General features: G+C 40.0%; 1 protein-coding gene across 1 annotated transcript in view; it reads left to right on the forward strand.

The window, feature by feature from the left end:
• Nucleotides 1–3,677: 3,677 nt before the first annotated feature.
• The window catches only part of LOC131684913 (protein Wnt-4), a 28,893-nt gene continuing 11,142 nt past the window's right edge, over nucleotides 3,678–21,428 (forward strand). The window contains exon 1 of the mRNA XM_058968162.1: nucleotides 3,678–4,700. Coding sequence (XP_058824145.1) covers nucleotides 4,603–4,700 — 98 coding nt within the window. The 5' untranslated portion in view covers nucleotides 3,678–4,602. The remainder of the gene's footprint in view (nucleotides 4,701–21,428) is intronic.

The raw sequence follows: 21,428 nt of genomic DNA on the forward strand, positions 1-21,428 counted from the left end.
AAAATGTGCATTGTAACCTCACCCACCGGTCATCGTTGATCACTCGGGCTTTATACCATGGCGAACGGCGATAAGCACACCGCCACCTGTTATCTTTTGGTTGTTGAAGGCGTTTCGGTCACAGCGGTAGACATCAAATGGTGAACCAAACACCCGGCGAGACAAAGTACGGTTGTCGAGCCACGCCTCGGTCAAGGCGATGAAGTCATAACAGCAGCCCGTTGTCGCGAGCAAATAGCTCCATTGATGAATTTAATCCATCAACATTCTGGTAGTAAACCTCGATATTGTTGGAGGACGGATCAGATTGAGCACAGGGCGAAGCCATGTTGCCGTGCTGAGGTTCTTTCATCAATCCCACAAACAGTATCGGAGCGGGTGACGGTCGCTTGGTCGACTGTGGTGGGGGATTCGAGGCATCTCGAATCAACTGCGTAGCGCCCCAGAATACGACGATCGTCGTCGGCGAGATACATGGTTGATACATGGTCTGGTCACAAGATGTCGGAGTAAAAGGCAAACCACTGGAAACGAGGGATGCATCAGCGGTTGAAGTGTTCGGATCAGATGTATACTTGCCAATTGTGGCAAGTTGGAAGACCCTTTCATCTATCCCACACACAGGACCGGAACGACTGATGATCACTGGTTAAAACCTCTATAACGGGTGTTCAATAAAAAATGAGATTTTTTTCAGTCATGTAATTAAAAAAACAAACAAAAAATTTCAGCGTATTCAGTTTTTTTTATTAAAAACATAATAAAATAAACCTTCAAAAAAAAGTCAATGAATATCGGAGAAGGGTCCCTGATCAGCGGTACGACGCAACTTAGTCACGATGCTCTCACAAGAGCCGATGCCCATCGTTCGGATACAATTCCGGATCCTGGTGGTCAACTGTTTCGTATCCTTGGCCCGCTAATTATTTTTGTACACTAGGGCACTGAGGGAGCCGATAAAATTCTCAATGGGACGGCACTCGGGCAAGATTGTCGGGTTCCTTTCTTTCGGCACGAACGGTGTCCTTTTCTCCTAAAAATACTCCAGCGTCTTCTTGGCGTAATGGGAAGACGTCTTGTCCGGCCAGAAGACGTACTTCCCATCCGCATGATGCTCCTTTAAGAACGGCAGAAGAATTTTCTAAATACACTCCTGGTACATGTTGATTAATGGCCAGACCGCTCGACTTGAACCACGGCTTTGAAATCCCTCTATCTGATATGGCAATGTACAGCATACGTTTTTTTTTTCAAATTTATGCTTAAACATATATTTTACTCCGAGGGTGTGGCTGATTTGTCGCTGGAATAGTAGCTGTCATTTCCTGGAATGTGGGTCTTCGAGAGCGGAAAGTAACTTTCATCATTCAACACAAACGACGTCCCGCGGTAGTTCATCGTCATTCACCGGCACTGCGATTTCACGATCGCTATCTGCTCGTCCGTGTACTCGGGGGACCGAGTCTTCTTCAGGCTTGTTATTTGCTCACACAATGTGCCACAAAGAGCGAAATACACTGATAAAAAATAGAGCATCACAAAAACTCTGCGATACGCAGAACGACCGCACAAAGAGAAACTTGAAAACGAAAAAGAGAAAGATCTGTGCCCCCCGAAGGCGAATCAAACTACAATTCAGATAAAGTTAGATCGGAAAAACGTTTTTAAAATGTTTTTTGGTTGCCTTCTCTGCTTCCGTGCGCGTGGGACTAAGATTCACACTAAAGATCCTTTTTATTTCTACTCTTTGAGGTGTGCAGCCATGGAGTAGAATACACGTATGGGAGCAACACACACCGGAGTGAAGAGGTTTATTGTGAAAGAGAAGAGCGGTGGTTTGCATGAAAAGTGCAAAGAGCGTTTTTTATTCTTCACTTTATTTGCTCTGAGGTGCATTACATCACTGGTTTTCTTACGACAGATGATTTCCTCCATCTTGAGGGCTCGGTGAATTAAGGTATGGGAACAGTGATATTTTCGGCCGGTGTCAAGCAAACTCCTTGTTGTCGAACAACTTTTTCAACGCTTCCTTCTTCTTCTTCGTCAATATCTTCGCTGGGCGGCCGCTACCGGCCTTCCGCTCCACGCTCAGGGATGCCAGGATATGGTAAACTGTACTCACGGACACGTTTTTGTCACGAAAACGGTCTTTCGTAAACTTTTTTCCACGATGACCATGCGTTACGTAAAACCGTACAACACGCTCGCGAAGTGCTTGTTGTTTCGACGCCATCCTCGATTGAACTGACAGCACCCGAGCGATAAGAAACATGCCACCTATTTCTAGGGAGTCCAGAGAGCAATGCTCTTGGAGAGAAAACAAATTACGCTTTTTACTCTAATTACAGAAAGGTATTGAAATCATTCTCATTTTTTATTCAACACCCGTTAATCAAAACAAAAAAAAAATTCTTTTACTAAATTTTTCCAATAAGGTAAAAAATATAAATATATTACTTAATAATTTTTCGCGTGAGGTTTTTAATTTTTTTTCAATCTCCACCCACAGAGGCCCATCCTCTTCTGACCCCACCCCCACTGAACACAACAGCTCGAGTGCTGTAAGCTTGCTTAACAAAATTAACAACACTACAGAAATCGTAAAACTATGAAATCAACTATATCCGGAACATTAAATGTTTTATGCAGGAATCTATTTTTTCACATGGGATGTTGAACAGAAACAGCATGCATTTATGCTTAGCAAAACTCACGAATAAGCGTCACTCGCCGCTTCATATCTTATTACGCCGCTACAAATATATTAACCGTTATACTGAAACATACCTTTATTTTAACAAGAGAATCCCTTTATGATCAATTCACGATTAAATCTAGGATAGACCTAGTGTTATAATACGTGAATGAGGAATACGGCTGCACCATTCACAACAAAACAAAACAAAACTTTTTGGCCATTTAGAATGAAACGTTCTTGGAGCAAAAGTTTTCAATTAGGCGATCCAACCAGCTTCCTGATCACATTCCAGACATGCTCAATAGAAGGCATATGTAGAAAATCTGTGACATACAGTTCGTCGTGTGTAGTGAATATGTAACGTCACGAACCTAGTACCTACGCATTACGCAACATTACTCTTTTGAAAGAATAGAACGTGTCGGAAATTGTCACGAGCTTACAAAAGATTGTGTTGATCGACAAATAAGTTTTTCAACTGCGGCTGTAGACAAATGCTTTTTTTCCTAGTTCAAACAATCGTAATACAATGAACACGGAATAATTGATGGAATCATTGAATCGCTGGATGTTCAAGTAGAACCGAGAAACGTACTAGTTAATAAAAGGTATGTAATTACATTTGATAACCCCTTTTTTATCACACAGGTATACGCTATAAATTCTGTGTTCACACACAGTCCTCGGAACAATCTATCGCACACAGGAGATGTCACAAACGCACACACAGCATCACCAGCTCGGGTATTGTCTAGCACGCATGTGACTTCTCCCGCCAAGAGTCGCGTGCCATGCTTTCGTAGCACCCGGTGAGCATAGAGCAGAGAACAACATCGCGCGCCACCAGTTCGCTCGTAAAAAGCTGTACCGTATACCATGCAGGGCTGTGGGGGCGATGTTTTCCGCTGCTTTTTTTTGTTTTTCGAAAATTGCGCCGCGTGTGTTGCGGGAATGCACCACTCACATGCTCACTGACATGGACATCAGACGGTAACAAGCAACGGTTCAGACGAGAACAGGTCGCCCCGCTGCAGAGGGTAGCAATCCTAGAGATTTCCGTTGCTAGTTGTGGTAGGACCTGCCACCTCCATCAGGTGGCTCGCGAGTGGTTCATTGGACTTTGTCAGTGCTGGGTGTCGAGAGCGGAAAGGAAAAGTGAAATTGGACTGAACTTTGAGCGTTGAAACCGGTTATTCGTGGAACGCGAAATATCCTACGGATGTTTGAAGAAGATAATTTTCCGGCTCATTTGTTTATTAGATGATTAGAAACAATCATTTCGCAAATCGCTTAGCAAATGTGCGTGTGTGCGTGTGCGCGTGTACGAAGTGAACAGTTTCCTCTGACCATTTCCAAGCATCGACTACATTTTAGTCCAGTTGTGCATTCGATAGCTACTGCTTTTTAGTTACCCACCGAATTCCCGCCATCTTCCGAAGGAACTCGCAAGTAAAAGAAAATAATAAGCCTCCATGAGAAGCTGCACAATTTTTCGAGCGTGCATTCGAATATGTATAGCTTAGCCTGTTCGATAATGGTCGAAATAACGTAAAACCCCACCAGTGCAATGGCGCAGGATGCAGAACGAAACTAAAGGTGAACTTTTTCGTAACATCCTGAGCACAGTGCTGATACCTGCAGCAGATGCTACATACGAGCGCACATGGATATGATTCCTCCGGCAATAATCATACTATTACGCGATCATCGGCAGCATGACAAACTCGCTCCGTGAGAAGGTTATTCGCCGCTGGCGTACGGTCGGGAATAGACAGATGTTTCGTGCGTTTGGTTGATAGAGGTGACTATCGATAAGCGTACGTATCCTTGAGCAGATTCACAGAGGAACGTTACGAAAATTTACAAGTTATTGAAAGGACTGTGTGAGATAAAAAATTTAATCCATGGATATACTGCAGAGAAAGATGATTGTATACAGTGTGCTTTTGTTTAGTATTATTTGGTGTTTTATTGAGTGCAATGATATCATCAATTCTAGTAGGTAAGTGTATAAATGCTTGATGAAGAATTAGATGTATCTGAACTATGCCGTCTTGGCATTGTGTATTTGAATATTTGTCTAATAGGCTGTACGATAGGTGTGATATCCGACGGGATTATAACGTATACTATGTAAACCAGTAGAAAGTAAAATGAATACAAAATGTGTAATAATTTGATTTGCTGCATTGATTTTGTTGGCAATTTTCGGCAAATTTAAGAGTAAGAGAAACGAAAGTTATCAAATTAAAAGACGGATGGATATTCTAAAGCGAATCATTTATAAACTTAGAAGGGAAACTACGATTGGGCTGGTTTATGCGTACATGATCGAACGGAAATGTGAAGAATCTTTTGCCTTCTGCTAGCAAGAGTTGGGTGATCAGTGATAGAGCACAACTCATCATCATGTTTGACCTACCATTCTTTCAATTTCATAGCATTCGTTTCTCTTAGTCTTAAATTTACCTAAAATAGCCAACAAATTCGATAAAGTAGAACTTTGCTGCAATTAAAACATAGTAACAATAATTTGATTGGAGAGAATATAAGATCTTTCAAATTGTAAGCTAAATATATCGTCGACTATGTCGATACACACACAAATTCAAATTATGCCCTTTTAATTTATAGTTAGGCTAACAAAACATCGTTGCAATCCTTTTTTGCTAAATGACTAAGAGTGAGTCAATTTTCCTTTTTTTATGTTTTTAACGTCATTCAATTAGCAAGGGACTGGAAAATGAAGTATATTTTTCAATATTAAGAGCCATAGTACTCAATGGAGAGCAAGGGGTTGAATGAAGAAAGTTTTTAGAAAAGCGTGGATAGGGTCATATGAGCAAGCTTAGAGTCTACCGGCGACTTAACCCTTTGTCTGCTACCGTAGGAGTCAGTTTCTTTTGGTATTGGCAATGCGAATCGTTGCAATGTTCGTGGCGTTAGTGGGTAAATTGCATATCTACGTATAATACATAATTCTAATTTTTAATTAATTTATTCGACACGGCCCACTGTGGTACCATAACGGAGCCGTGGCTGCAATATCATACATATTATGGATGAGCTAAAACACAATAATTTAAAGTACTACACTCAGGTCACAGATTTCGTATGGCCGGTATTTTTGTTTTGCCGAAACATTTACTGCCGAGGTATCGATAAAATGGAAACGTGGCCACCTCTGTCAGCATGGGGGGAAGGGTTATGAATATGGAGTATGTAACCCATGCTGCTTCACAGTGGTCCTAATGGGCAAAAAAGGTGCTTTTTGATTGCGTTAAAATTATTGATTCTTACAGTAGAGCTTTCGCAATAGCGTATTCCTCAGGTTGCCTGCAAGAAAAATTCTTAATTTCATATTTTATAGTCGTGAGGAGTGAAGGCTGCAGCAAGTAGGAGCATTTTGCAATATTCTATACCAAGAAAAGCACTCGTTAGGTATAAAGTACCAATAAAACCGCAAGCTGTTAGGAACGATAGCTCCTCCTAAAAGGGCCTGAACCATGGGTGATTTTAAGAAGCTGCATCGTTACTTTGCTAGGGACTAGAGATGGTCGGGTTCGGGGTTTCGGGTCGGGTTTTGTATATTTTACCTTCTCGGGTTTGGGTCGCGTTACGGGTTTTCAAATTTGAATTTCTCGGATTCGGGTCAGATCAGGGTTTTTGAAATTTTAAACTTTCGGGTTCGGGTCGGGTTCGGGTTTTTCGAATTTGGAATTTTTAGATTCGGGTCGGGTTCGGGTTTTGAACAGATCACAAGCAACCATTTCTTGACGCTGTTTTTGTCTAAAGGAGCATGAATTTCATGATTTTCCCTATTTTAAGGAATTAATCGTAAAAATATTGTATTTGTATTTGTATCAGTGACGATTGCCTGTTAGCGTATTTGCCTTATATCAGGCCAAGTAAATATTACGTTTATTGTTCTGTTCAAGCCATGAGCGGATTTGTAGAAGTTTGCAGTCGTTCCGAGAACTCCATTGGAGATGTCGAAGCATCTCCACTGGCGTACATACCGCACTAGCTAATGATATAACATCAAGAACGCGTCAGAGAATATTAATTGACAGCCTTCGACACAAGTTTAAGCTTGATCGTACCAACCAGTAACACGGGTGACGTCGTGTAAACTGTCGAATACGACTTGCCAATTGACAGTGCTTAATTTAATACATGTAATAAATTATACAAAACTACTCTTGCAGGAATGGTTTTCGATAAAAAGAAATAGAAATCTTGGTTAAGTACAACGGGAAAGGTTGTTTGAATCTGTCATCATTATGCTTCTTGTTTCCCCATGCATTAGCCGCCGATTTATCCTGCTTTCCGGTATCGACGATTTATAAGTTTCTCAGAACAATACAAATGCGACGTTCAATAATGATGAATATAAATGCCAATACCTCTCACCAGTAATTCGTTTTGCCATAGGCAAGTAGAGCTGTACGCGCATGGTGCTACTTCACGAGTGATTCTATAATCATTTTGGATGAGCCTTGGATGATTCTTTTAGATGAGCCTTGGATCCAGCTCGGGTGCCTAAATTTAAAAAACTTTGGGATCTTTGGTTGATTCTCCGTATTAACAAGTCCGGTTCAAATTAGGTTTCTCGAATTATAAATTTTCTGGTTCGGGTCGGGTTCAGGTCGGGCTCGGGTTTTGCAATATTTTCATTTTCGGGTTCGGGTTTTGCAATTTTAAAATGTTCGTGCTTGGGTCGGGTTCGGGTTTTTCAAATTTTAAAATTTCGGGTTCGGGTCGGGTTCGGGTTTTTCAATTTTCATGCTCTCGGGTTCGGGTCGGGATAGGGTTCGAAAAAATTGAAACCCGACCATCTCTACTAGGGACTGTGGCACCCCACGCGAAATCGTCGTGTTAAAATACTGACCCACAACTATCAACCAATAGTCACACTTTCTTTGTTTATTTGACAAGACTCATCGCGTTAGCATAACTGAGCCGTGGAGCTTATGATTTAACAAAATGAAAAAAAATGAACGAAACAAAGTTTAATCTCACTACCATCGTTGGGTCGTACTGACGCAGTTTACTACTGCGTGTTAAGATCTTCTTTCTTGATAGTGAAACTGCGTTGTACGGTGCACTGCACTGTGGATCAATCAATCTGCCTTCTCTCACGGATCCATTTCGTCATCGAAGCTGCTTTCTTGATATTCACGGTCGGTTCTTGTTTGTTTTTATTGATCGCTATTATGAATCTGACCTCTTCGACGTTCCCTTCTCTGTTTGTGGTACTGGTTGTTGGCTTGGAAATATTAGGCATAGTTTTTGTTGAGCGAATACTTGTTCCTGTCCGATCTGTAGATATTAGGTTTGCAGCTGTTTGTGGTTTAGCATAAGATGGTTGCGTGCTGTTTTTGAATGTAGTAGGCGGGCTTTCCTTAGCTGCTTCTACGCAAGGTTTTCGATGGTGTAGTGTTTCATTACAGTATTGGCACGTAGGCATCTGTCCTGAGTGCGTGACCAACCTTCTCTGATTAAAAGTCCAATTATCAGTTGATCTGCATATAATTGTCAAGTATTAAGGGGTTTGTTTTGATCGGACGCATTCTAACCACACAAACACCCGAGAAGAAGTTCCTCCAAGACTCAGCTGTGACGGAATCCACTTCTCCGTATCTTGGCATGTAATTCTTAATCACGAGGTCAGGGAAGGATAAGTCATGTAAGCGAACTTCTATAGAGTCATTGTTAACATATACGGGGATGCTGACTTTAACTTACATTTATTACTTCGCGAGACGAATGACTCCGCTTGGGTAATGTCTTTGAACATTATTCATGTGAAATATGGTGCAGTTGAAGGATGTTAACTTCTGCCAGATTGAGCTCCATCTGCACTTTCAATAACTGTTCCACTTCCCGAATAGCTGGGCTTACGGGTCATTTTGAAAAGTCAATAGAAACACAGTTAGTCCGCAATGATTCCTGTCCAAGACGATGAGTAAGGTCTGCCTTGACACAGGTCTCGTCATCCTATGTCACGATATCAAACTTCATTAGTAGCATCATGTACAGCGATCGTTCTCTGGCCCACTTGATTTATTTATCGTCACGATTTGGAGTAGCCACCTTCTAGTAAATAAGCAGTCCGACTCGTTTTTTTAACCCGATGCACGTCTGAAAACGAATTTTGCTCCGTTGATCCTTAAACTTTGAGACCTTTTCACAACTGAAAAGCAAAGATCAAAATCAAGCAGTTGGCATCATGCTACACACATACATCTTTAAAATGAGGAGTGTGCAGGTTTTTTCAAGGAGGGCATCAAGGAGTGCTCAAAACGAAAGTTATTTTGTTTTACGATTTTGAATGCAATGCAACAATGGATCTTTTGTGTAATGTTAAGATCGCTTTATACATTTATTGTGCACGAAAAAAAAAGTTCAGTCACGCAGAGTCACACATACGCGCGTTCCAAGAGTAGACGTCCAACCATTCCCTCGTCGAAGAGCGCCCCGGCAAAAACGATAACTCTTAATCAAATTGACTGATACAGGACATTCAATAAAATTTGTAAAGCTTAGACTTGTAGTGACTCGATGAAGCAAAAAAATAGAAAAGAGTTAGTTTAGGTTTCATGTAAACCGAAAAATCTCATATTCTACTGTAAAATTTGTTCACTTTTCTATACGAAGAAGAAAAATTATTCAGTGTTCTGTGGTTCATCGACAGACTACACATATTGTACATTCTCATAGAAAAAATCAAGACAATTCGTTAATTACAAGGTGCTACAAAATAAAAAAAATGAATGAACTTTCAAAGTGGTCTGTTAAAAATTGTAGGCCTGGTCAAATACAACACAAAACCACGTTCGATCAATTTAATATATCCTCAAAATCTTGATTTATAGCTAAACAAACGATTTTTCGGAACATTCGGCGCTTAAAAATTTCTGCGCAGTCATTTTTCAACAGAATTTGAATTTTTTTAGTGTTCTGCAAAAAAGAAGAAATTGCCTCTCCAATGGTATGCTACGTTATGTTCATTTGTGAAAATATTTTGAAGTTTAAGGACAACAATATGAAAACTCAACGATTTTATTAGGAAGCGTCCTTGTTCCAATAGAAATTTAGAGAGAACATTAAATTCCGCATCCAACGACCTATGTATGCCCAAAATCGGTTGAAAATGACAAAGTTTTTAAGGGGTGTTCAATAAAAAAATGAGAATTTTTTCAGACATGTAGTTGAAAAACAAAGAAAAAAATTCTGCAGATTCAGAATTTTTTATTAAACACATAATGTTTATTCTTCAAAAAAACGTCGAGGAATATTGTAAAAGGGGCGCTGGTCAGCCATACGACGCAACTTAGTCGCGATGCTCTCACAAGAGGCATTGATCCTCGTGGTCAACTATTTCGTATTCTTGGCCCGCCAATTATTTTTGTACACTAGGGCACTGAATCAGAATATATTGGCTTAAATGGCACGTTCCCCGTATGTAGTCGGGGATTTGTGAGGGCACTGAGGGAGCCGAACGATTCCTCAATGGGACGGCACTGGGGAAAGTTGGTCGGGTTCCTTTCTTTCGGCACGTACGGTATCTTTTTCTGCTCAAGATACTCCAGCGTCTTCTTGGCGTAATGAGAAGACGCCTTGTCCGGCCAGAATACGTACTTTCCATCCGCATGATGCTCCTTTAAGAACGGCAGAAGAATTGATTGATAGCCAGACAGATCGGCTTTAGGGACGTTTCGATATTAAAATTCATCGATTCATAGAATCGATACTGGTATCGAATGCAAGTACTGATACTTTCGATATAATCGTAGTCGTAGTATCGATATTTGAAAGTATCGCCATTCGATTCCGCACTTTTACCACAGACTAACAGACATAACACTATGAGGAAATTCCCACAAAAATATCGATCCGGCAATTTTCCCAGAACACTAGCTCCACTCATTTGCCAAACACTCATTTGCTGATGGGTTACCCCTCAGGTTTGGGAACAATTTTTCACTAGTGGTCTATCCACCATCTGCTTTGTTCGAGTGTTATGTCTGTTAGTCTGTGCTTTTACAGTAGCTTAATTCCCTGAATTAGGTAATCTGCAAACCGTTGCTTGGAAATTCAGTAGTGGGTTTTGTCAGTTAACGTTTTGCTCTGCTCCTGCGAACAGAAAAAAACCCGTTCGACAAATATATTTTATTGATCTGATTCGTTTGATGTTGGATCCAGTCGACGATTATGTCAGACGTCGAATGTCAGAAAAGATAAACAATAAATAATTTAGCTGATCAGAAAGTCTCATGGACTGTCAAATAATGGGCAATGTTCGGAATCGATTTTTTCATCAAATGCTCCAATTATTGTAGCAACTCAAATGTAACAACCGATTCCGCAATGGTTTAGCCTGAATAGGTAATCACATTTCACTCGGAAATAATTCCAAACTCGTTCATAATTCCGAATCGAATACTTCCAACTACTGGTTCTTTCGATTCTTTGCGATATCGTGAAGATTGTATCGATATCAGTAAAGTATCGTGATTGAAGTATCGATACCAAAAAATCGAGCATCGGAAACAGAAGTATCGATTCCGTACTAGTATCGAAAATATCGCAACGTCCCTACGGCTTGAACCACGGCTTTGAAAGCCCTCTGTCCGATATGGCGATGTACTGCATAACTTTGTTTTTCAAATTTATGCTTAAACTTTTATTTTACTTCAGGGGGGTGTGGCTGATTTATCGCTGGAATAGTAGCTGTAATTTCCTGGAATGTGGGTCTTTGGGAGCAGAAAATAACTTTCGTCGCCAAGCACAAACGACGTCCCGCGATAGTTCTTCGTCATCGAGGGTTCCGGACGGTCGCTACCGGCCTTCCGCTCCACGCTCAGGGATGCCAGGATCCGGTAAACTGTAATCACGAGCACGTTTTCGTCTCGAAAATAGTCTACCGCAAACTTTTTCCACGATGACCATGCGTTTCGTAAAACCGTACAACACGATCGCGAAGTGCTTGGTGTTTCGACGTCATCTTCGATTGAACTGACAGCACCCGAGTGAAAAGAAACATTCCAGCCATTTCTAGGAAGTCCAGAGAGCAATTCTCTTGAAGAAAAAAATTTACGCTTTTTACGCGATTCGGCGCTTGTTGGACTTACGTTTTTAGTCCTTCGCGTTTTTTGCATCTAGAAAGAAAGTTTTGTATAACTACAGTTATACGCTACGTCTCTAACTGAACAATTGGTATTTGGTTGTAGGTCGTGGTATAAATATATCTTCAAAAGATGCAAACTGTGTATTTTAATATAGAACTCATTTATGTTATGTTACCTTTCAATAAAAAGACCACTTTTCTAAATTTCAGAAGAAAAGGAACGTAAACTTTCGAACGTTTATATCTTTTGTTGTTCTGAAAGGAATTAATCAATTTCTTCGATGGCGAATATTGAAATTGAAATTTTTATTTCTTTGTTATGAGTAAAAAACCTGTTTTAATCCACCTAGCGGTGCAATTGTGCCTTTCTTATTTCTCTAAACTATGGCACGGAGGCTTTTTATGTTCAACATAATTGTGGAAATGTCCATTACATTCTTAGTACACTTTGAACTTATACACAATGGCATGTCAGCCATGAACTTGATGAGCTACGTGTCGACGGTGAAACACTTGAAACAAAAAAATATCATATTCCATTAGCCTAATCAGCATTAGATCAATGTTATCTGCTTGCTAACTCATTTTGTCATGCGGGGGTGGGTATGTGAGGAGGGCGAAAGTCCCATGAACGAACGACTCCCCAGCTTAAATTGGTATGCTTTGTGATATAATGGTGGTTTAAAGATGATGGGGTTGAAAGGTAGGGGTATGAGGGCTGGATGGGGTGGTGGTCTGAGGGGTGATTTAAGGAGATTTTTAAAGGAGGGGAGTGAACAGTAGAGGGGGGGGGGGGTGTAACCCCTCTCCGTAAACCATCAACTACGCCCCTGTTAAAATCCAGAAACCTTATGCGAGTCGAAAAAAAAATTAGGATTAGGATTAGGGATTAGGTTGACGTTTTTCAGAGTGTTTGCATAACCTTTCTATATGAGAAAGGCAAAAATGTGCCAAAATCCAAAAAAGTGAATCGTCGTCAAATTTTTTTCGAGTTTGCATCAAATCTCGACGTTTCATGCACCTTGAACACATTTAGCATCAAAAATAAAAATTCTATTTTTAATTTTTCCTACAGTTTATATGAGAAATTTCTGTGTGGCCGCACTCTGAAACCCGTAATTCCGGAACCAGAATTCCGATCGATCCAAAATTCAATAGCAGCTGATGGGAAGGTTGCACCTTTCATTTGAGACTAAGTTTGGGCAAATCGGTCCAGCCTTCTCTGAGAAAAATGAGTGACATTATTTGACACATACGCACATACATACACACACGATGTGCGAATGTCCAAATTTATTCACCATAACCTAATCATATCAATATTTGTGTTCATATAATAAATTTGAGCTGTGCACTTCCAAACCTGTAGATATAGCAAACAATAATCAAGCAAACCAAGGAGATCGCACAGATTACGAATCAATCTAAACATTCCCACCAACAGCGGCTCATCTTCAGTTTAATATTTAACTATCCCAAGAAGCGACTGCAGTGTACTCTGGTTGAAAATCATCACCACCGAACCAGCACAGGCAGACCTCAAAGCAAGACCGCCGTTTTGACCCACCGTGCCCACGTTGTGTTTGATATCAATTATACTAATTAACATCCCGCCACGTTCGTCGTAGTCGATTGTGTTCACATAGCTCAAATATCCCACCGGATTTAAGCTCCCTTCCGAAACGACCTGTTTCACCTACTCGTTCATTCAAATCTACAGACATGTAACAAATTGCTGAACCCGTACGTGCATCGTACTCGAGAGGAAAATTACTCTCGAAACCAGTAAACATTCTTCGAACCGTCTTGAAGCCGATGAGCGATAGCGTAGAAAATTTATGGCCGTTTTCATTCATATTTATAAATAAAATAGCGACATTGAAAAAAATTACCTCCGCTAGACATGATTGTGACCTATTTTGATTGCTGATATTAAAACAGGATCATTAAAGGGGGTAGTCGCGTTATCGTTATCGTTATTGGCCGAACTAACAATCTGAAGAACAATAGAAAGAAAATTACGTTTTTTTTGCGGACTGCATCCTTGTTGTTTATTTGTGATGCTGATGTTTTCCAGATTGAAATAATATGCCAAACCACATCGTTGTTCTTATAATTGATTCCTGATTTCCCAGATTTTTGTTGTGCTATTATACGTGGATTTTCTAAAGTTTAGCAATGAAGTTGATACATTTGAGGATATTTATGGTGGATCCACGTTATTATCTTTAGTCAAAAAACGGAATTCAATGATTTGCAAATTAGAAAAACTCAAGGTAAGTAATATCAGAGATGGTGTACGACTTTTCGTTGACTTATCATATCACCTGTTGCGTGTAATATGAGTGCAACTCCATATTTGTGTTTGTTAAGAATAAACGTTTTAAATAGTTTATCTAGTTTTCATGGTCCAAATGCTTTATGTGTTGGGAATTGTAATTGTAACGTCCTAGATTTAAGAAAATTCAAATTTGCCACTCTTTTATTGACAATTTCGTAAAAGGTCGAAAAGTTTCTTAAAAGGCTACATGCATTTTTGCGAGAAAAAATTGAAGGAAGTTGGAATTTATGTAAAGGCATAACGCAATCATTTTATTGCGTCAAAGTAATACTATGTTGATAGTATATTTTTCAATGAAAAAAATTAAAGGGTTGTGTACAGGACACAACCACGGTTGAAAATTCGACGAAAACGTGGAAAAAACTAGGGGTAATGTTCATTAAACAAATTTGAACTATTTTATTTACAATTCAATAACTAAAAAAATTTGAGTAGCCTGTTAATAGTATTTCATTGTAGATGTGAATTGGTTTAGTCGAATTAATCGAAAGTTTTTTTTTGGTAAAATACTTTTCCTGCCCAATGGCGGTATTGGGCAGCTGACCGAAAAAAAATCAGTCTTTAGTGATTGATTATCGTACCGACACAAGCATTATGTGCCATTTTAGCTGACAAGGAGTATGTTTTAAAAGCTTTGGACGAATGCTGCTGGTAGAATATAGATGTCCTTATCGTTTAATAATATTTAGGGGAGTCTGGGGCAAGGTGGCGTAATCTTTTTTCTCCTTTTGTATTAGACATATGGCGTTGTCTCTAGTTCTGCACTTCAAGTACCGTGTAATACATTCTTCAATGTGTTTATGTTTCATTACATTCTGTTTCGTACACGTTATAAGCAAACATGGAGTTTTCGAGCGTAATAGAGTAAAGAGCTGTATCAGGGGAGGGTGCCTCACTATTTCAATAATTACTCGGACTACAATTGATAAAATGCGTAATAATTGGCACCAACATCTTTACTTTCTTCATAAAAAGTAATATGATAACAAAAATCGCCCTGCCATTTGAGCCAATGCGTTAAACATAGATGGTTGACGCCTCTCTAAGCTACGGCTTCATATAAGTAGGGCGCAAATAGGCTCATTACCCTACGTAAACTTTTTAAATTTTACCATTTTTTAGATTTTTCGAAATTATCGCCAGCAGGCCCTCGACTCTCCTATTATAAATTAGATGTCTAGAATGAAGCAACCAAAGAACTAGAGAAATACTCCTTACAGTTTAGGAAATTTGCGTTCTGATAGAGCCTAAAATAAAGGGCGAACACGAAATTATTGCGATACCGAAAATGTCATGCCAATTTTCTTATAATGTTTAAAATCAAACCAAAATTTTAGGGTAGTTTTATACATATATTTACTTCAAAAATCAAAAGAAAAGTTAATCGATGGAGCCATGAGTGTAAAATTTAACGCATTTTCGCTTGATGCTCTCCATCAAAGTCTTTACAGTGTCATCCGGTACCAGTTTCTTAGTTTTTTTTCCATTTTCTTAACATGTCCTTCTCGTCTTTGACTGTCTTCTGGCTCTTCCGAAGTTCCCGCTTCATCATTACCCAGTACTGCTCCACCGGGCGCAGCTCCGGACAGTTTGGCGGATTCATGTCCTTTGGAACAAAATGGACTGAATTGGCCTCATACCACTCCAGGACACTTTTAGAATAGTGGCATGATGCCAAATCTGGCCAAAATAGCGGAGCTTCGTCGTGCTGCTGCAAGAACGGAAAAAGGCGCTTCTCGAGGCACTCAGATTTGTAGATCTCGCCATTTACTGTGCCCTTTGTCACGAAAGGCTCACTCCTCAGTCCGCAAGAGCAGATGGCCTGCCAAATGAGATATTTGGAGGCGAACTTCGACATTTTCTTCTTCTTAAATTTGTCGTCCACATAGAACTTGCTCTTGCCGGTGAAAAACTCCAACCCCGGAATTTGCTTAAAATCGGCTTTTATATACGTTTCGTCGTCCATCACACAGCAGCCACGTTTTGTCAGCATCTTCTCGTAGAGCTTCCGTGCCCGAGTTTTAGCCGTCGATTGTTGCCGCTCATCGCGGTTTGGGAAGTTCTGTACCTTGTATGTATGTAGTCCAGCTCACTTCTTTGCATTCTGGACGTAGCTCTGCGACATGCCGATCTTTTTAGCCAAATCACGGCTTGAGACGTTGGGATTTGCTTTAATCATCCGCTTCACCTTTCCCTCCGTCTTTTTGTTCTCCGGTCCCAGTTTTCTTCCAGCTCCTTTGCCGTGGTCCAACGTCAACCGCTCCTGGAACCGCTTCAACACTCTGGAGACGGTTGAATGGTGAATGTTCAACATTTTTCCCAACTGCCGGTGCGACAGGTCAGGAAATTCCAGGTGTTTGGTTCACCTCCATTTTCGTTGAATCGAAAAACAGAACTTCGAGTTTGACAGCATGTACACAATACACATCAATGAGAAAGTGTGCAAAATTTGGTTGATTTTTACCCAATGGTAAAAAAGTTATGCCCTGTTGAATGTGTCGCAATAATTTCGTGTTCGCCCTTTATAAAAAACCATCAGTATTGTAATGTTTATGCTATCATTATGCTAATGTTGAAGTAACTAGAAGAAAATAAGTTTTTTCTCGCTCAGCTGCTTAACACTGCCTCTACTTATTTTAAGACTTAAATGAAAAATCCATTACTTACAAGAATTATCCACATTATTTTCTTTCTTTCTAATCACGAAGACCATTTATAAAAAAAATTCAAACCAAAAAAATGGGCTCTAGAGGGTTAACTCCTTAATTCCTTTAACGCGGGTTTTTGTGGAGTGAAACTTTACCCTGCTAGCATCCACTTTGAACCAGTTTCTGGAGCTCTCGTAAATCCGGCGTTGACGTACTCTTAGCCAGGGATGCGAACGGTACCGGTAAACTACATTTTTTCCGGTACATTTACATTTGCACAAGCCGTACAGCCCAGTACAGCGACACATCACTACTGCTCCTGCCAGAACGGTAGCCAAACCGAGTACACTTTTCCGTACAGCAGTAAAATAGTAAATACAGAATACTAGATTAGGATTGTCGCTGGTATCGTTCCGCCGAACGATCTTACGCCGCAGAAGGGGTGCTGGGTCTAGTTAGAAGCGTCCTGCGGTACAAGCCACTTTTAATAGCTGCAACAAGGGCCCGCATTCGCGAGTTTTGCAGCGACCGCATGCGTGGGTTTTGATGGATGACGAGACCGATGCTCTATTGTATTCTATTCTATTCTAACCCTTACACAGCCAGTATTGAAAAGCATTCTGGAAAACACTGCAGTTGTTCTGTAGTATTTTTCTTGTCAATATTAATATTTGAAGCATATTTTGATATGTCGCAAATATTAAAACGGCCAGGCCTACTGTGCAGAGTTGAGTTTGAAGATGTTTCAAAGTTAGACGGCAATTAAATTAGTCAATTAATGAATAATTTAATTAACGAATTGTTTGAATCTTAAAAGAGGAAGAAACGGGGACAACCGTACCGACCGTTTCAGTTTAAAGGGGATACAATAAATCACTGAGAGCGACTTGACTAAGAAGGTTAAGGTCACTCCTTTGGTCCCTTGGGATGGGACAGTGGTATTTACACCTTGCCCTGGCTACTAAGTCGAGATTATAGCGCTTTTACTCGCTCTTATTTATAGTAATTACGTAGTATGCATTATAACTGCGACACGATAAAACTATTCATAGTCAAATCAATACTACGGATGAATTTTATTCAACTAAAAAACAAATAAACTAATCATTTGAACCCTATTTTGTGGCACCGATATCTTATAATGAATGGAACAACTTGCATCGCAACGCAATTTTTCAATTTAATCATTTAAAAAACTGGCTTTTGATCAAGGGTATGTTATATGTTAGGCATCATATTACCCGCACTATTTGCACGATTATCGATGGGACATCATCGGATGATAAATTTGGTAATGAAAAATGGAAAAATCTCACCGGGAACTCCAAATATAAACTTACCAGAAGCAGGGCCGGCGGAAAATGTGGGTAGTATAGATAGTACTACCCACTTTATAAATAACCGAGTGGGTAAATACCCAGTCGAAACTTTGGACTAATTAATTTTAAATCAGCCACTCATGTGTCTCGAATACACAATACGCGCGTTTGAAATCCTCAATGTACCACGATCCCATTTTCACAAACACACCACAAGTGATTTTATGTGAATGTAATGCAAGCGCGTGAATTGCGAAAATGTGACGAGTCCCCAGTAATAAACAACTTACTTTATGTTTGTCTTACTACCCACTCGGGCTAAAAGTGTAACGCCGGCCCTGATCAGCAGTATCCCAGTACTTGTCTAAAACTACTGCCTGACATTCTTCTAGTGCTGAAGAGTCCGCCAATCCATCCTCAGGGTTCTGCATCCAGAAACAGTAGATTTTCATTGCGAACTACATAAAGGCATATTAATCAGCATCCACCAAATTGGCAGCTACCCATCATCCTATTTATGTAGTTTAACTACTCATAAATTCAGCGGTAGTCCTGAAGGCACGCAAAAACTGCTTTCAATAATACTACTTGATACACTACCGCACTATTTACTTCGATAAATCTCACTCACTACTAACAAATAATTTCGCTTGATTATAAGCTAATTCATAAAATTTAACACTAGATATCAGTTCTTATTTTACGTTTTTAGAAAAAATGACGGAAGCAAAAAAAGTCGCCCCCGAAGCGTACGGCTACCATGATCCCATTGTCTTTGATGGATGACGACGAGACCGATGTGAAAGAAAACTAAGACTTTTCCAGGTTCACAATAGTATATTGCCGCCGTAGGGAAGGATGTAAGCGATGCGGACATGTGGAGTGGCAAGCAATATGTTCCTACGGTTGGAAGACTACCATTTTTTACACTACCGAAATTAATGCAGAACTATTTTGGCCGAACTTAGCGTAGGCGCTCTACGCCAAAACTAGTCTCTGAATGTTTTTTTATGAAATTACAGGATTACTGTGAAGATTCCGAGCGAATTCTCATAGGTTCAGACACCATACAGTCTCTAAAAAGACCGTGCCAAATTTTACAGCCATCAAAACTCCGTAAAATGGTATCAAAATCCATGAAAATACTCCGAAACATATACGGGCCATGGTGATGATGGTTCACGGGTTTATTCCATCCCAAACACAATCGAAACACCATGCAATGGATGTAAATTTGGACCATGATCATGGAGCTATAGCAGACTTTTCGTACACTCGGGTTATTCCATCAGATTGAACCTCACTTTTCAATAATTCCTTACTATTTAACCTCAATCCTGATCTAACTCAACCACATGTGGATTGGACCATTTGCCCGATTAGTCAATTTCTTTTTGAAAATCGACGGACAATCAATGTCATGTTGCTAATTGCAATTCAATCGATACTGATCACAGCGTCATAACACAAGAGGAAAGTTATAGTATGGATATAATTGCGATGAGTGAAACCCTGAGATGAGAGGATGTTTAACCTCAATCCCGTGTCTATTTCTAGAATCGTGTTATTTCCCTACCAGGTTTCATAAGATGCTCAGGATCTGAAGTCCCGCTTCATGTTTTTTTTTGAAATGCCATCGCTATCCAAAATTGCTCCCAATTCAATCAGGTACCCGGGTTGCTCTACGAAGGTGACAACGTGGTTTAACGCACACGCCACAGCGGCATTTATATTCGGGGAGCCAGATAACATCACTGCACAAAAACATCATCAACAGAAGAGACGCAACGGAATGGCTACTCCTTTCAACGATACCAATTGTGGGTGACTTTTATAGCAAATATTTTAATTAATTTATGAATATTTAATAAAAGTAATGGCCACAATTTGGTGGAATTTAAATTGATTTTTGTCCAGTTCGACGAATGGTAATCCGTTTTTATCGTTTGCCCATATCAGGAATGCTTTTAATTATTTGTCCCGAAAGAATGTCTGTGTGTGTGGGGGGGCAGATCCCGCGATAGGAATAGGGATTATACAAGCTAGTTATCAAATGTCATGGCCCGTTTACAGGTTACCATTCTCATTTCACGTCAAGACCCAAAATTGTCACGATTTATTTTATGGTTTCTGTCTGCTTTAGAAAAAAAACGCTATTGTGATATTTCTCCCCAGAAACAACGCTCCCCACATAGGGGAAAGATTTCAAATCAACAAGTGACTCCAATAGAAATATTTTTGTTTTTGTTTCATTTAACCTAGATGGCAATTATCGTTCCCGCACAGAAATCTCCGGAATCACAAGCCCCATTTACATTAATATGCTCCATACGCTACGATGCTATCATTGTGGAGAAGGTCGCATTTGTTTCTGTTAGCTACCGTCCATGGTCCTGATGCCTTGCCTTGATGCACGGAAAAAGGATAACAAAACTCAGCTCAAGTGAAAATATTTAAAGACAACAGATTCAAAATACTGTATGTACTTCGTTCTAACAGGAATAATCGTGAAATGGGATCCACAACCCCATTAGAACCCATTGTGGTTGGGAATGGTATCCAGCAAACAATCACGGCAAGCCCCTCAAAAAAAATAAAACCATGCATAGGAATCTCCCCCGTAAAGTGCGCTCTGATTCACCTGCATCACTGCAGTTTGTTCCATTAGGGCGAGTTCGGCATAAACCGTGTCGTCGAATCTTCTCGACGATAAGTTACTTGTAAAATTAGCCCTTTCGAGTGCGGACAATGTGCAATGACGAATTAGCGTGAAGGGGGGAAATGAGAAAACATTTGCATTCAGTTGACTCGAGATAGTCCGGGTTGCATCCATCTAGCAGTGCTCAAAAGATTTTCACTGAGACTAACAACTGACCGGCGCGACAGTATCACGAATAGTAGTTCTTTCCAAGCACAACTCGAATCAAACCACGACAGATTTTATAGTTAAATTATAATAATTATTTAGTTATTCCATGGATAAAGGTAAAATCTACAAGGAAATGCCACACGAATCTCAAGAGTGGCCGTAAATGCACATTGGCTCGCGGAATCCTACCATGATTTATGAATGAATGAGTATGCATTTAGCCTGATGAGGTAAAACATCAACACTTGAACCAGCCGCCGACAAGGTGTGCATTTACTATTTATACAGAGAGAAACATTAGCTTCGGCTAACTAATTAAATCGTCGATAAGAGGAGTTTTCTGCCAACTAATATAATATACTCATTGAAAAGAAAACACCCGTCCGATTATATATGCAACGAACTAGGAGAACTCTATTG

The sequence above is a fragment of the Topomyia yanbarensis genome, chromosome 2 (genome assembly GCF_030247195.1).
Source record: "Topomyia yanbarensis strain Yona2022 chromosome 2, ASM3024719v1, whole genome shotgun sequence".
NCBI classification, from domain to species: domain Eukaryota; kingdom Metazoa; phylum Arthropoda; class Insecta; order Diptera; family Culicidae; genus Topomyia; species Topomyia yanbarensis.